Here is a 13,598-nt window from a genome sequence, read left to right as displayed (position 1 = left end):
TTCAATGAAAAACTTGCAAACATTAGTGAATCTGTGTCAATAAACCATTCAAAGGTACAAATTTTTACCATTACACTGAACAACGTACACCTGACTTAACTTGGCTTGGCATTGCGTTCAAAAAACTATGTGTGCTCCCCCGTTTAGCAACACCTGTCCCCCCACGAATGGTTCCTACCTATACTGACAGACACCCAGGACAATACAGTGACCCTGACAGGACAAATTAGCAACCTACAAATGTCAATCTCTTGAACACATCTCTGTTCACGTTGTTTTTCTGCCTTTTATTTTCATAGCTTTGCCACATTTATTGTTGCCATGGGGTCACAGAGACTGTAGTTGACAGTGATTTATAATGGAGCAGGTTTTCCTTAGTCGGGTCCAATTATCTAAACCACATGTTGGACATGAAAACAAAGGTGCTCATTAAAACTGTCACCCAAACTGCCAATTGTAAACATCTATTTGATTTTCAAGAGCTACTTAAAACTACTTCAGCTCGATCCAGCATAGTTTAGTTGTGTGTGCATGCAGCTTAATTGAATGGATGATTATAACAGGCATTTTGGGGGCACTAACCTTCATTTTCAGTCTAGATAAGTGGTTTAGTGATTATGGTGACTCTGGGGACTTATTTAAAACCTGTCTCATCATTTGTGTGGTTGCCCAGTGCAGTCTGTGGTTCTCAGATCCTGCTTCAATCCCGCTGTGAGTGAAAATAACATATTGGAGTGACGAACAAAACACCTTCTTTCTCTTTCTTTAATATCTCTGTGTCTTTTAAAGTCATGTTGTGTGTTGATGTTCCAGCTGGATTTGGATTTTTCCTTTGTTGATCAGGAGGCAGCCCCCTGTTTTCAAGACTGCCCGTAGCTGACTCATACCCCTCATATGGTCAGCTATAAGCCATATTGTATGGCCTTGTGTCTTGCTCATGTCGGCCAACAAATTTCCCCTGCGTTACTCACTCATCTGCACTGAAGTCATTCTGTTGTTGTTTTCAGCCGATCTGTGTCAAGTTTATTATCCTCTGCCTTGGAGCAAGGCTGTGTTGTAGAGCTGCTGTCAGTGGTGGTTGTGAATTTTTAAAGCTCTGATAAAAATAGACTTTTTATCATCCGACATAAGTCTCCATGACAATTATTACAACAATCCCTGCCAGCTCTGGACCAGTCTTACAATCAGGGGAATAATGATCACACTGTCAGTTTATCACAAGCAAGAAAGAGCAGATCCTTGAAAGCACAAAAGTCAACCAGACCTACATTCATTTTAGTAATATTCCTTATTCTTCAGGGGTACAGGTTTTACACTTTCTACAATATGCAATACTGATTTATCAATACATATTGATTCTGAGTATTTGAAATGGTTTCAATACTCATTTTCCACAGTGTTGATACTACTTTCTTGCCTTCTCTTTTCCCTGGCAGTGAGCTGAAACACACACCGCTACAGTGCCCCCATAGCCCTGCCTCCTCTTGCTCAGTCACTGTGCTGTCTTCTCGTCACTTGTCTCATTCGTCTTTATTTATACAACACCTTTCATGCACAGAATGCAGCACACAGTGGTTTACAATTCAGCGGTAGAGACAAACGGCAAAGAAATAAAACCATACAATTACAGACATTTATTTAAGGAGAAAGAAGAAGAAGAAAAATAAATATAAAAGATAAATAAATAGAAAATATATATATAAAAAAGATGAATTAATTAAGCAAATAATAATAAAAAAAATACATATTAAGAATATTAAAACAGATAGCTGCTGGTTATAGGCTATATTAAAGAGATATGCTTTAAATCGTCATTTAAAATTGTCCACTAATCCAGCAAGTCTAATATTTAAAGGTAGGGTGTTCCATATTTTTTGGGGCGTAGTCGCTAAAAGAAGCATCCCCAAAAGTTTTTGTAGTGACATTAGGAACTGTTAAAAGAGCAGCTGCAGAGGATCTCAGGGTTCGAGGGGGCGATGCCATTAAGAGAACGATTTTAAAATTAATTCTAAAAGACACTGGGAGCCAGTGTAGGATACAGATAACGGGAGTTATATGATGTCTCTTTTTAGTTTTAGTTAAAACCCTGGCAGCAGCATTCTGAATGGTCTGTAATTTTGCAATGGCACTTTTAGGTAGGCCAGTGTACAGGGCGTTACAGTAATCAAAACGACCGGAAACAAAAGCTTCTCAGCATCTTGCTGGCTCAGCAGAGGTCGTACCTTAGCTACATTATGTAAATATGTAAAGAATCTAAAATGACACAGAGGTTTTGTGTCTGTGTTTTCATTCATGTATAAAAGTTTTCATTATTGTTCATGCTAACTTCAGTTATTCTGTTGTTCTCTACTACAAACCAAGAAAAATTATTGTCATGTTCTAGTCTGTTATATTTGGCTTTTAGTAAAAAAAAAATTCTTATCCCCTCAATGTTACTTTCCCCTGTAGTATTGAAAATGGTGCCAAAAATATTGATATTTTTCAGGGTATTGCATTAAAGTTAGAAATTCCAGTATTGTGACAGCACAGTTTTAATGATTTAAACCAGTGGTGTAAGATCGTTGAGATGGGCCCCAGTGCGCGCTATTATGGTGTACACATATCATTTTGTCATATGACATTGCATATCTGTATATCACAAAAATATTGTGGCTTTTTGCTATTATTAGGCTGGAATTGAGCCCACGGCCGCTGCGGCAAGGACATTGAGACGCCTGCTCTATCCACTGAGCCACCAGGCGCCCCAAGACATTATTAATTTAACAATTTTAATAGTTTATTTGGAATAAGCATTCAATTCTGTTATAGATGCTAATGACTATTTTACAAAAAAAGAAAAAACAACAACAGCAAAAATTGTTTTAAATTTAATGAGAGTTCCTCTTTGAATACAGGCATATATCCAAGGTGGCAATCACACATAAGGGCCCATTCTCCTTCCAACACATCGTTCGAGGGCCCACTCTCTTTATGGGGCCCCCCAGTTCATGGGTAGTGCAACCACACTACCCAGTCTGGCAGTACTGTTTGAGATGTTAGCAATATGTTTAAGCGTCCATTTATCCCTTATTCATTCAGAAACATCCTCATAATAGTCGCTATTATAATAAACACAACTGACTTCAGTGTTGCAGCCTCCCCTGCTAATCACAAGCCATCTCATAGAGCGCCAGAAACCCCCAGTGGGGACTGAGTGAAAGGAGCCAGACCTCATACAACTGTTTAGCAATGTCTGTATTATACAACAACAAATTAAACAGCAAAAGAGCAAACAACACACTGATATGATTACAAGTGTAACTAACAGCGCGTGGATAAATAAATAGCTGCGGCTGAGAGCAGCAGTCGCTCAAGTAGATATGTCTCGCTGCAGACATTTTGACTTGTCATGACAGGAGAAGCACAGGTGTAATTAATAACTCTAATGATGGCTGTGTGGTGAGGCGGTGAGCGAGCTTGATAGCAAGGCAACTAACTGTAATTCAGACATTTCTAATAAGGTTCGTTGCACCTGTGCTTTTCCTTCTATGACATTTAGTTCAATTAAATTTTATTAATAAAGCCCAATATCACAAATGACAGTCTGCCTTAGAGGGCTTTACTGCAGACGACATCCCTCTGGCCTCCAACTCTCACAGCAGATAAAGAAAAACTCCCCCAAAAAACCCTTTAAAGGGGAACTAATGTTTTTTTCAACCTGGGCCCTATTTTCTGATCTACTTTTGTCTAAATGAGTGATAGGATGTTCAATATTTGACATTTCTCCAGTACGAAGCTAGGGCTGACCTGCCTGCAGCCCATGAGCGCGCGCTATATTAAATAATAGGGCACTCAGACAGCATCAAACGTCAAAATACATCCACTAGAAGTGCATTTTTTCCACACAGATAGGCTCGGATTGTTAGTATAATTATCCGACAACATAACGGAAAGGAGAAATGAACGTCTGTGTTTACCTTTAGCTGGATTCGGACATGTTCCTCTGCCTGTTGCTGCTCCCTCTCTCTCCTCATGCGCTCTTCAGTTTCAATGAGCTCTGCATCCGTGTTCAAATAAATATGGGCGGTCATAAAATTCAAATGGCTCATCCAGATCGGGTTGGTCAAAGTTGGGCAAAAATTCGGACATGTTTGTTGTGGCAAGTCAAAACACTCAGAGAGTGAAAGTCTGGCTCTGAAATCTCACGTCTCGCGAGATTTGAGTTGTTGCAGGAAGTTACCGCTGGAGTGACCTTACAAACGCGAGGAATTACTCTGTTTGGAGTAGTCATGGCTGAATTTTTACCCAATTTTGACCAACTGGACACTAGCCATGTTTCCATCAGCCTGTTTAGATGCGCATCTATAAGTATCGGATCAGAAAATTCTGATGGAAACACCAAAATTCGAATTAAAATCCCCTGATTTGCACTAACTAAAATATGCTCGCTTTAGCTGGGTTTTGGTTGATTCAACAAAATGTTGATTCGCAAAACGGGGGATGGAAACAGTTATGTTCGAATTAAGTCTGACATAGCGCACCTCTCTCCATGGTGATATCCATACTCCGGGTCGGGAAGGCGGTAATGCATTTACAAGCTGGTTGCCAACCGCCAGAAAACGTAGAAGAAGAAGAAGAAGAAGAATGCGAGACTTGTTTTGTTTCCGGTTCTGCAGAAAACTCGCGCGAGTTCGTAGTTTTCACCAAAGTCCGTACGTTTAATGGAAACACACAGGATTCATATTTCTTTAAATGCGCATTTCCCAATGATTAGAATCACTTTTGGATGGAAACATAGTTACTGTCTGAGTGCCCTATTATTTAATATAGTACATGCTCATGGGCTGCAGGCAGGTCAGCCCAAGCTTACTGGAGAAATGTCAAATATTGAACATCCTATCACTCATTTAGACAAAAGTAGATCGGAAAATAGGGACCAGGTTGAAAAAAACATTAGTTCCCCTTTAAGGCGGGCAATAGATGTCGTGCGTACAGAACAGATCAACATAATAAATGTACAGTGATTTGTATGACAAAATGCAGTGAAAATCGTGTGTTGATTCATGTATGGCTACGGCCTGGAGTCGTGTTTAAACTTGCAGTTGCAGTCACTGACCTGTGAATACAATCAGCTCCAACAGGAGCTGAAAGTAGCAGCAGCAGCAGCAGCAGCAGCAGCGGTGATTGATGCCTGGAGTCGACCTCTTAAATAGAACCACTCCTTTCAGTGAATTTTAGTGCTCAGGGAGATCAGCCGGCCTCATGTTCCTGCTTAATTCTACACTATTGATGAACCTCAGCTTGTGGCCATTACTCTCCTGTTAATTGTTCATTTCCATCCCCATCCAGATCCTTGGCAACGACTCCTCCTCCGTATTAAAATGTACAGTGGAGTCCACAAATCACACACTTACACTAAATGAGACAGTTACAATATCACCATTAAACCCAGCCTAACAAAATCAAACCAGGCATAACATTCAAACAAACAGAGCAATAGACTGTAAAACAGAAAATAACAATACAGCTCAATTCATTTGCACATCCAAACTACAAAGAATGTTTATTTTCTGCACAGTGTTTGTCTTAAGCCTGCACTTTAGTACAATATAATAATGTAGTTTGTGTGTGGGTAGAATACGATTTCAAAAATGTTTCCTCTGTGCAGTCATGACTGAGATAATGACAATTTAGCCTCTCTGCAACCCCTCACGCTTCCTGTGAATAACTGTTTATTTCAGAAGTGATAATTGTTTAACTGACGTACACTGCCAATTGGCATTTAACATGACTCACACGTGTGTATATATGTACAGTATATTTTAAGTGTGTGTGTGTGTGTGTGTGTGTGTGTGTCACAGGATAATACGTGAGCAAGACGTGAATGTCCTTGTTGGTGTGTCTTTGTTCTCTGCAGCTGAACAAATTAACCTTATACAGCAGGGTTAAAAACATTCGTAATTGTTGCCATCATTCTTAATAAATTGCTCATTGCAAGAAACTCTTTAGTGATGCCTGACTAGAGGTAATAACTCTCTCCTCCCCCTTCTTCTTTTTCAGATTTTCCGCCGAGCAGACAAAAACGGTGAGTAAACACAATGTGTTCGGTGATGAATAATTTGTCACAATGCACGCTTGTCGTTTCCCCACATTTTTCTCCTCATTATTATGCCTCAGACTATCTGGGGCGGAGAAATAGAGGATTTGCATGAATGACTCTTCAACTGAGGCTCATTTCCTCCTCATGCACCAACAAGTTTCTCCGCCCAATTAAAAACGATGCTAAGATGCTGGATTATAGCCACGACTGGAAGAATGTGTCACACAAAATAAAGCACCCCTCCGTCAGTGTCGACACAGATGACTGGGTGCTGTTTACAAATGAATGTGAGTCATGTTAACACGGGCTGAGCCAAGTTAATTTTTTTTTTTTAGCAGTGAGTCCCTCATAATATGGCTTTATTAGCGAGTGCTAACAAGGTAACTTGTATGCGTTTCAGATTGATTGATATTTAAATATGGCGTCTTTATACACACAGCTAAGTCTGAAGAAGAGCATTAGCTCGGAACATCACTTGTGGATGTGCTAATAAACGGCAGGTAAGGGAACGTCAGTGTGCAGACCTGTCTTCATGTTGTTCATGTCTGCAAACCAATCAGGATGCGGCATGAAATGACACAGAATACACAGGCCAGTGCCAACATTATAAACACCCACACATACTTGCACTGTAGATGCCACAATGTGATGCATATACATGAATTTAATATACATACATCTGACAAATTAAAGGAAAAACCTGAATAAATGAGTGTAAAAACATACAGAGGCATACTGTCGGGAGAGACAAACGTTTGGCACATTTTCCGATGGCAACTATAGACCTCATAACTCCCTAAAGTGGGATTTATGCTTCTGTGTCAAATCAACACCATACCTAGAGCCTACACCGCCTGACATGCACTTCCCCAGAAATATGACTACACATTGCTGCGACGCAGACCTCCTGTCTGTATTTGTAAGCTGAAACCATTTCCCTCAGTGGAAACAAAGTTTTAATTTACTCTAATTTCACAGATGAGAAACAATAAACTGCGAAGACAATAAATCCTCAACAAAATGGCATTTTAAGTCTTGTGTTTGATTTATCCTGGCTTCATATGAGTAGAGGAGATCTCCGCTAGTTAGCTAGGCTAATTTCTACAATGTAAAATGCCATAGGCTTGTGCTAATAATGCTAGTATGTTGTATTTGTTTGGAAAATGTGTTTAGTATAAGACAGTTGTTTTGTCGGTGAACCTTGTGAGTTGTAATGGAGTCGAATCTTAAATTTTGCTGTTGTCCCTGAGTTCATATGAGTGGAGGAAATGTCCACTAGTTGCTAGGCTAATTTATACAATGTAAAATGTCATAGGCTTGTGCTAAAAACATTAGCATGTTGTATTTGTGAGGGAAATGTTTCCAGATAAAGATAAGTGTTTGTCTGTGAGTTATAGTGAAGCTGATTTGTGTACTTGTGTTTGAAACTGTCTCTATTGAGCCATGTTTAATGTGTGTTTGATGTGTATTTTGAATCAATTAAACTTTACAGCACTTCACAGAAATCCCACCACCAACCAGGTGACACAGACACACCACAGCACAAGTATAAATGCTCACAACAGCATACTGTAGGCCATGTGTGTAGGTGGTCCATGTCATTGGTTCGACATCCCATTAGTCCGACTGTCCGCGGTGCTGAACGGCTCGCGGCTGGCGTATGGTGCGCCGCGACCGGCTTGAGGCGGAGCAGGCTCACGGCTTATGTGTTTGTCACTTTCTTTTTCATTTTAACCCACACCATGATCTTTTCCTGACCCTAACCAAGTGGTTTTTGTGCCTAAACCTAACCAGACCTTAACCACAGGGCATCATGATGATTTCGGAACGGACTTCGGAACAATGGGTTTAATATGGTCGGAACAATGGGCTGTCAGACCAATGGGCAGTTCCCATGTGTAGGCTACGGTGTAGGCTCTGCATGGAGCTGATGCACAAGTAAAAACCCCTTCTGGCTACCGTATGACAGCCAGATAAAGTTAGTTAGGACAGTCAGCCAGCCACCTGTAACTGTCATACATGTAATGTTAGTTGTAGCAATCAATGCAATGAAACGGGGCCTTGATGGGCTTCTATCCCTGGGGCCCCCCCAGAGTTTAGGATCACCACTGAAAACAAAACAAATGCAAATGCTTCCACACAAGTGCACAACTAATAAATTATCATCCAAACATGCTTTGTGACTTGTATAAAAATGCTGAGCCGGCCTCAGTTCTGATTTTGTCACACGATGTCGAGAGAAAAAGATCTAAGTGACTTTGAAAAAGGGTTCATTGTAGGGGCACGGATGGCAGGAGCTTTAGTGTCAAAGACTGCTCAGCTGGCTAGTATTTCAATAGGAATAGTGAAGTGACATCTGCATTTAGATCTATGGGAAAGACATCAGCAAACGGATACTGTGTCCGACAGTGCACATTTGATGACCTCGATGCTCGTGCATTCGTGCAATATATAGCAGAAAAGCAACTCTTCCTCAGGTGACAGAAAATGTCAGTGTAGGACGTGATCAGACTGTTTCAGCGACAATAGTCTGTCGACATTTACATAGAGAGAGGAGAGTATAGGAGGGCTGCAGCGCATATACCCCTCATTACAAAGATGAATGTATATTTGAGACTTCAATGGTGTAGAAACCATAGGCTACAGAGATGTGGAAAATGTGATATGGTCATATGAGTCATTCTTCACCATATTCTCTACAGATGGAGAAATGCATGTGTGGCGTATAACAAGGAAATGGTACAGGCCTGAATGCTTGACCCCTACAGTGGGGGGATCCAGTGGCTCCAGCTTTACTAGAATGGTTTCAGTCCAATTGTACCCTTAGAGGGAAGCGTGATCACCTTCATCCTATCATGGTACAGTTCCATCCTGATGGGAGTGATCTCCTCCAGGATGACAATGCCCCCATCCAAAGGGCAGGAGAGGTCACTGAGTGTTTTGATGAGTGTAAAACCAATGTGAGTTATACGCTGTGGCCTTGCACTCACCCAATCTCAATCCAGTTAGACACCTATGGGAGATTTTGGACAGACATTAGACAGCACTCCATCATCAAAACACCAAATGAGGCAATCTCCTATGGCCTTATGGGTGCTTTAGGTTTGTACGTTACGGTGATCAAACCGTAGAAGCATCACAAGGGATCAAAGAGGGTTTGTTGAAGTTGTGATTTATCTCAGTACCCCGTGGATACTCTGGCAGCTTCTATATATCACCAGTGTGCGATGTAAAACTCATTCCGGGAGATGTATTGTGATTAAATTGCTTTTTTGTGGTACCCACGTTTCCTCGAGCTGCCTCATCTAATTTCACTTGACTGACTGTCTCGCCTGTGCAGATTTAAAGAAGCCGCAGGAAAGTGACTGAACTTGTTCCACTCAGCCGTAGGTTATGCAGCATGTGCTGGTGGATTCATAGTAAATCTCAAAAAAGTTCTTCTCTTAAAATGGAGAGTCTTGTGTGAGGTTGTGTGGTTGTATTTCATCGGTAGTAAGAGAGAAATGTCAGTGTTTAGGATTAGGCAGGGTCTCAGTGCTGGCCTGGTGTAAGCGGTACAAAATTTAAAGTGTAACTTGTAGAATAAAGTGATTTTGATGAAATATGACTATTTTAAGCTGAGATTTAGTATCGTTTCCTGACAGAAGCGTTTGTTGCCCATGATGTGTTCAAGGACCATGGGAAATTTGCCAATCAAGACAATATTTTCACTCTTTAATCGTTTCTGGTTATGATAAATGTTGAGATTTTGCCGATTTTTGGGGTAAAAACATGTCTTTAAACCCACAGGTGGGTTGAGGGTTCAGAGTTTAAATTCAATACAAAATACAACCATTTAAAGTTGTATGTCCCTCCCCTAAGCCAAAATAAAAATCATAAGCCCCTCCCCGGTACTTAAAAAATTATTTGACATACAGCCCCTGTTTTGCACCACCCCTTCCCCCCTTATAAATAAAAACAGTTCCTTATGCTGCTGTCTTTTTTGGTTCATTTTAACACATTCTCACTCCCAAATCATCACATATCACAATGTGGTCCGTGGGCTTTCATGTCTACATATTACACGCTAGGTATCTGGGTGCGCCTGTTGGTGACGTTTTGGGATGGTGCATCAATTTGTGTCTGTTTATGCATTGTGTGTTTTCAAAATACACTTCCCTTCTCACGGAAATGTACAGTATCTGCTGGTTAGATGGATACTTTTTCAAAAATAAACTTACAATGCTGGCAAAACACCTCATATGTGTTAGATTATTTCATTGTGCGACAAATGCACATGGCTAAGTGAAAGTGAAAGTCTGGTGTTGTTTGACCTATTCACCATCCCTCCCGCCTGCCCTTAAGGTGCTTTCCGGTTACTGGTTGCACAAAACACCAGGACCCGTATTCACAAAGATTCTCAGAGTCCTCTCAGAGAGCTCCTAACTTAGCCTAAAAATTCCTAGCAAGGAATCTTAGCTTAAGAGTGATTCAGAAAGTTTCTGAGAGCAACTCTGAGCAAGGAGGGGACAGAAACTTTTATCTTAGTGAGGAGGTGTGGTTGACCCCGTTGCTAGGTATGACGCAGTCTTCTAAAAGCTGTGATTGGTTGTTACAAAAAAAAACCTTCCTAGTAATGAATGGACAGTGAAATCAACCATCATAGAACTTAGACTGTATTAAGAAATGTGTAATCGTGAAAATAATTTTATGTCATGATGATGAAACTCAGCAAAATTAAATTAATTGTTACACAGCTTCAAAATGTTTGAACGTACCTCATTCACATGCCGATTATTTCAGCCTATTGATTTGCTTATTGTTATGTTTACTCGCCATGCTGGTAATTTTACTACTTAATCTATTTGATATTAATGGTGGACGCAGACTCAGCTGTCAGCAATTACTGTGATTGCTGGCCTCCTTGTAAAAAGTGGTGTGATTTGGCAGAATGACCAAAACAACGAAATGGAGAAAAAAAGAACGAGAAAGCTGAACTGGACCAAAGAGCAGTGCCTGCTGTTGGCGCAGCTCGTGGAGGAGAACAAAGGAGTTTAAGAGGGAAATTCGGTCCCGGGATCACGGCACAGGGGAAGAGGCAGACCTGGAAGCGCATTGCCCGACAAATCAATGCGTTGTTCCCTCTCCTTTTACGCACAAGCGATGAGTGTGAGAAGCGCTGGTACGTGCTGCAATCCAAAGCGGGCATTATTGCGTTACTACGCTGGGTGGGAAAAGTAAGCTAATCCCTGATGAGGTCAGCCACAAACATTATCCCTGCACTATCACGCCGGTAGCGTCTTATTAAATCACTGTCATTCAATATACGGAGAATATCTCTCCTTCCTCTCTGTCTTTCCGCCGTCTTCTCTGTGTAAGACACTCTTAGGCTTCTTAAAAGTCCTCCTCCCTCCTCTTAACAGTTTTTCACCTTAGGAGCTCTCTTAAGGCCTAAGATGCTTTGTGAATAACTTTTATCTTACCAAGGGAAAATTCTAAGAAAAATCTTAGAATTCAAGGAATTCTAAGATTTTTCTTAGAATGACGTCACTAAGAGCTACTTTTAGTCTTAGGATTCTTTGTGAATATGGGCCCTGAAGTTTTCTCTTTAAGTATGAAACTTAAGGCTTAATTTCTCCTGAGCTGAGGGACTTATTTAAGGATGTTGCACAAAATCCCTTAAAAGGTTCCCTTAGTAAAGGAAAAACAATAAGGCTGCATTAACAGAGATTTCACAGTGCTAAAAGTTTCCATAATGTGTCTTTATTTGCTTTGATGTATTTGGTTTATTTGCAATTGTGGGAGGAAATTAATTAAAGAAAATTAATTCAGTCAAATCTATAGCGTAAAATTAAATGCATGTCTGTTGGCTTCTCCCAGTTGCAGAACTTTGTTCTCAGGATGTGTTCATTTTTTCTTATTTATTGGCAACAACTTACTTACATAAATTTATTCACCTTAATTTGGTTGCTAAGGTCTTTTGTGCAATGGTTAAGAGATTCCTTAAGTATAAGATGAAGACAAGGAGAAGACCTCAAATACTTAAGAGGACATTTACGAAAACCTAAAGGAGAAGACTTAAGGGTGTTTTGTGCAACTGATTTTAATTTGAGGAAAATCTTAACTTAAGGTGTTTTGTGGGTTCAGGTCCTTACATTACATTGTTGTCCAGTTGCATTTCAAACTCGTTTTTCGTTTGAGTCTGACATGGAAAATAAATGACTAAGCGGCAGTATTCGAGGACTTCGAAATTAGACCAGGTTGTTCATTTAATTACATTAATTTTAAAAAATAGCACATTAAACCATCATCATCACTGTATTATTGTGCCTACTTTAAAAGTGGAAAGACAATGCTGCGAACATAGCTCTGCCACTGTCTCGTCATATTTCCAACACTGCACTATATTAAAAACAAACAAATTTGAATGTTCCATGTGAAAAATCTGCCCGAAACATCACATATTTATGAAGGAATATTGCTTCACTCCTACACACGAGATTTGAAATATCCTCTCTGTAATAAAAACTGTCCTCTTGCCTTCACTTGAGCCGTGGCACAGAATGCCCTGCCCAAAAAGATATTTATTTCTGTCTAACAACAGATGATAAAAGGTGCCAAAGTACATCAGCAGAGAGTGGACATAAACGGGACATTGTTGCATTCATAGGGGCTGTAATCAGCGTGCCCCCAAACAGCAATTACTTCTCAACAGCTCTTAACCTTCGCTGTGACGGGTCTCGTACGTGATGAATTGTTCCGTGGCTTCGGGCGGAATATATTCACTGTTGGATTTTTATTATAATGAGCTCAGCTGAGATGGCTGTCATCACTAAACCATGATGATGGTGGGGAGAGGCAGGGAGCGAGGAGTGTTGATATGAAAGGAAAACACGAAGATAATATACTGTGCTACAATCACTGCTCTTTATCTTCCAGTAATAAACACCACTGGGAATAGACTGTGTACGTAATATCAACAAATTAAAGATGAGGTCCATAGCAGCAGAACGTTAAATAATAAACCAGTGCGTGTATTTAAAGGCTGTCTGAAGTTGAGAGAAATATATAATCTACTGAACACGAGAAATGTCTCATGTGGTCCTTTTATTATCTGGTGGTATGAGGAAACAATCCCAGCTCAGGGTCCTGGAGTTTTCAGCTGTATCACATGGACTTCATCAGCACATGGAATTTGCTCATGGATCTTTCGGCATGCTATCTCAGTAGCTTTTTCATCCACAGCACTTTCAGGACATTTTGTCTGTGTTGGCTTCAGTGTAAAGCTTCACAAACAATATTTTATATGAGCAATGGTTTAAATCACTACATCTAAGTTAAAGGGGTCACTCACCTGACTCTACAGCTCCCTTCAGCTCCACTTGTCCAGCACCAGACATCATAAGAACAATGTCAGTGACTACCTGGTGAACATATTGAAGCAATTAGCAGCTACTGCTTGATATACCCCTCAGAGGTTTGTGAAGACCAGAGCTAAAAGAAGACTGAAAATTGGACTGTCCGTCAGGTCAGGTGGACA

General features: G+C 40.4%; 1 protein-coding gene across 1 annotated transcript in view; it reads left to right on the top strand.

The window, feature by feature from the left end:
• necab3 (N-terminal EF-hand calcium binding protein 3) overlaps positions 1-13,598 on the top strand; it is an 83,220-nt gene that overhangs the window by 10,376 nt on the left and 59,246 nt on the right. Inside the window, exon 2 of the mRNA XM_033625519.2 lies at positions 6,040-6,064. Within this exon, the coding sequence (XP_033481410.1) occupies positions 6,040-6,064 (25 nt within the window). The remainder of the gene's footprint in view (positions 1-6,039; positions 6,065-13,598) is intronic.

The sequence above is a fragment of the Epinephelus lanceolatus genome, chromosome 1 (genome assembly GCF_041903045.1).
Source record: "Epinephelus lanceolatus isolate andai-2023 chromosome 1, ASM4190304v1, whole genome shotgun sequence".
In the NCBI taxonomy this organism is placed as follows: Eukaryota; Metazoa; Chordata; class Actinopteri; order Perciformes; family Serranidae; genus Epinephelus; species Epinephelus lanceolatus.
This window is presented reverse-complemented; position numbering and strand designations above follow the sequence as displayed.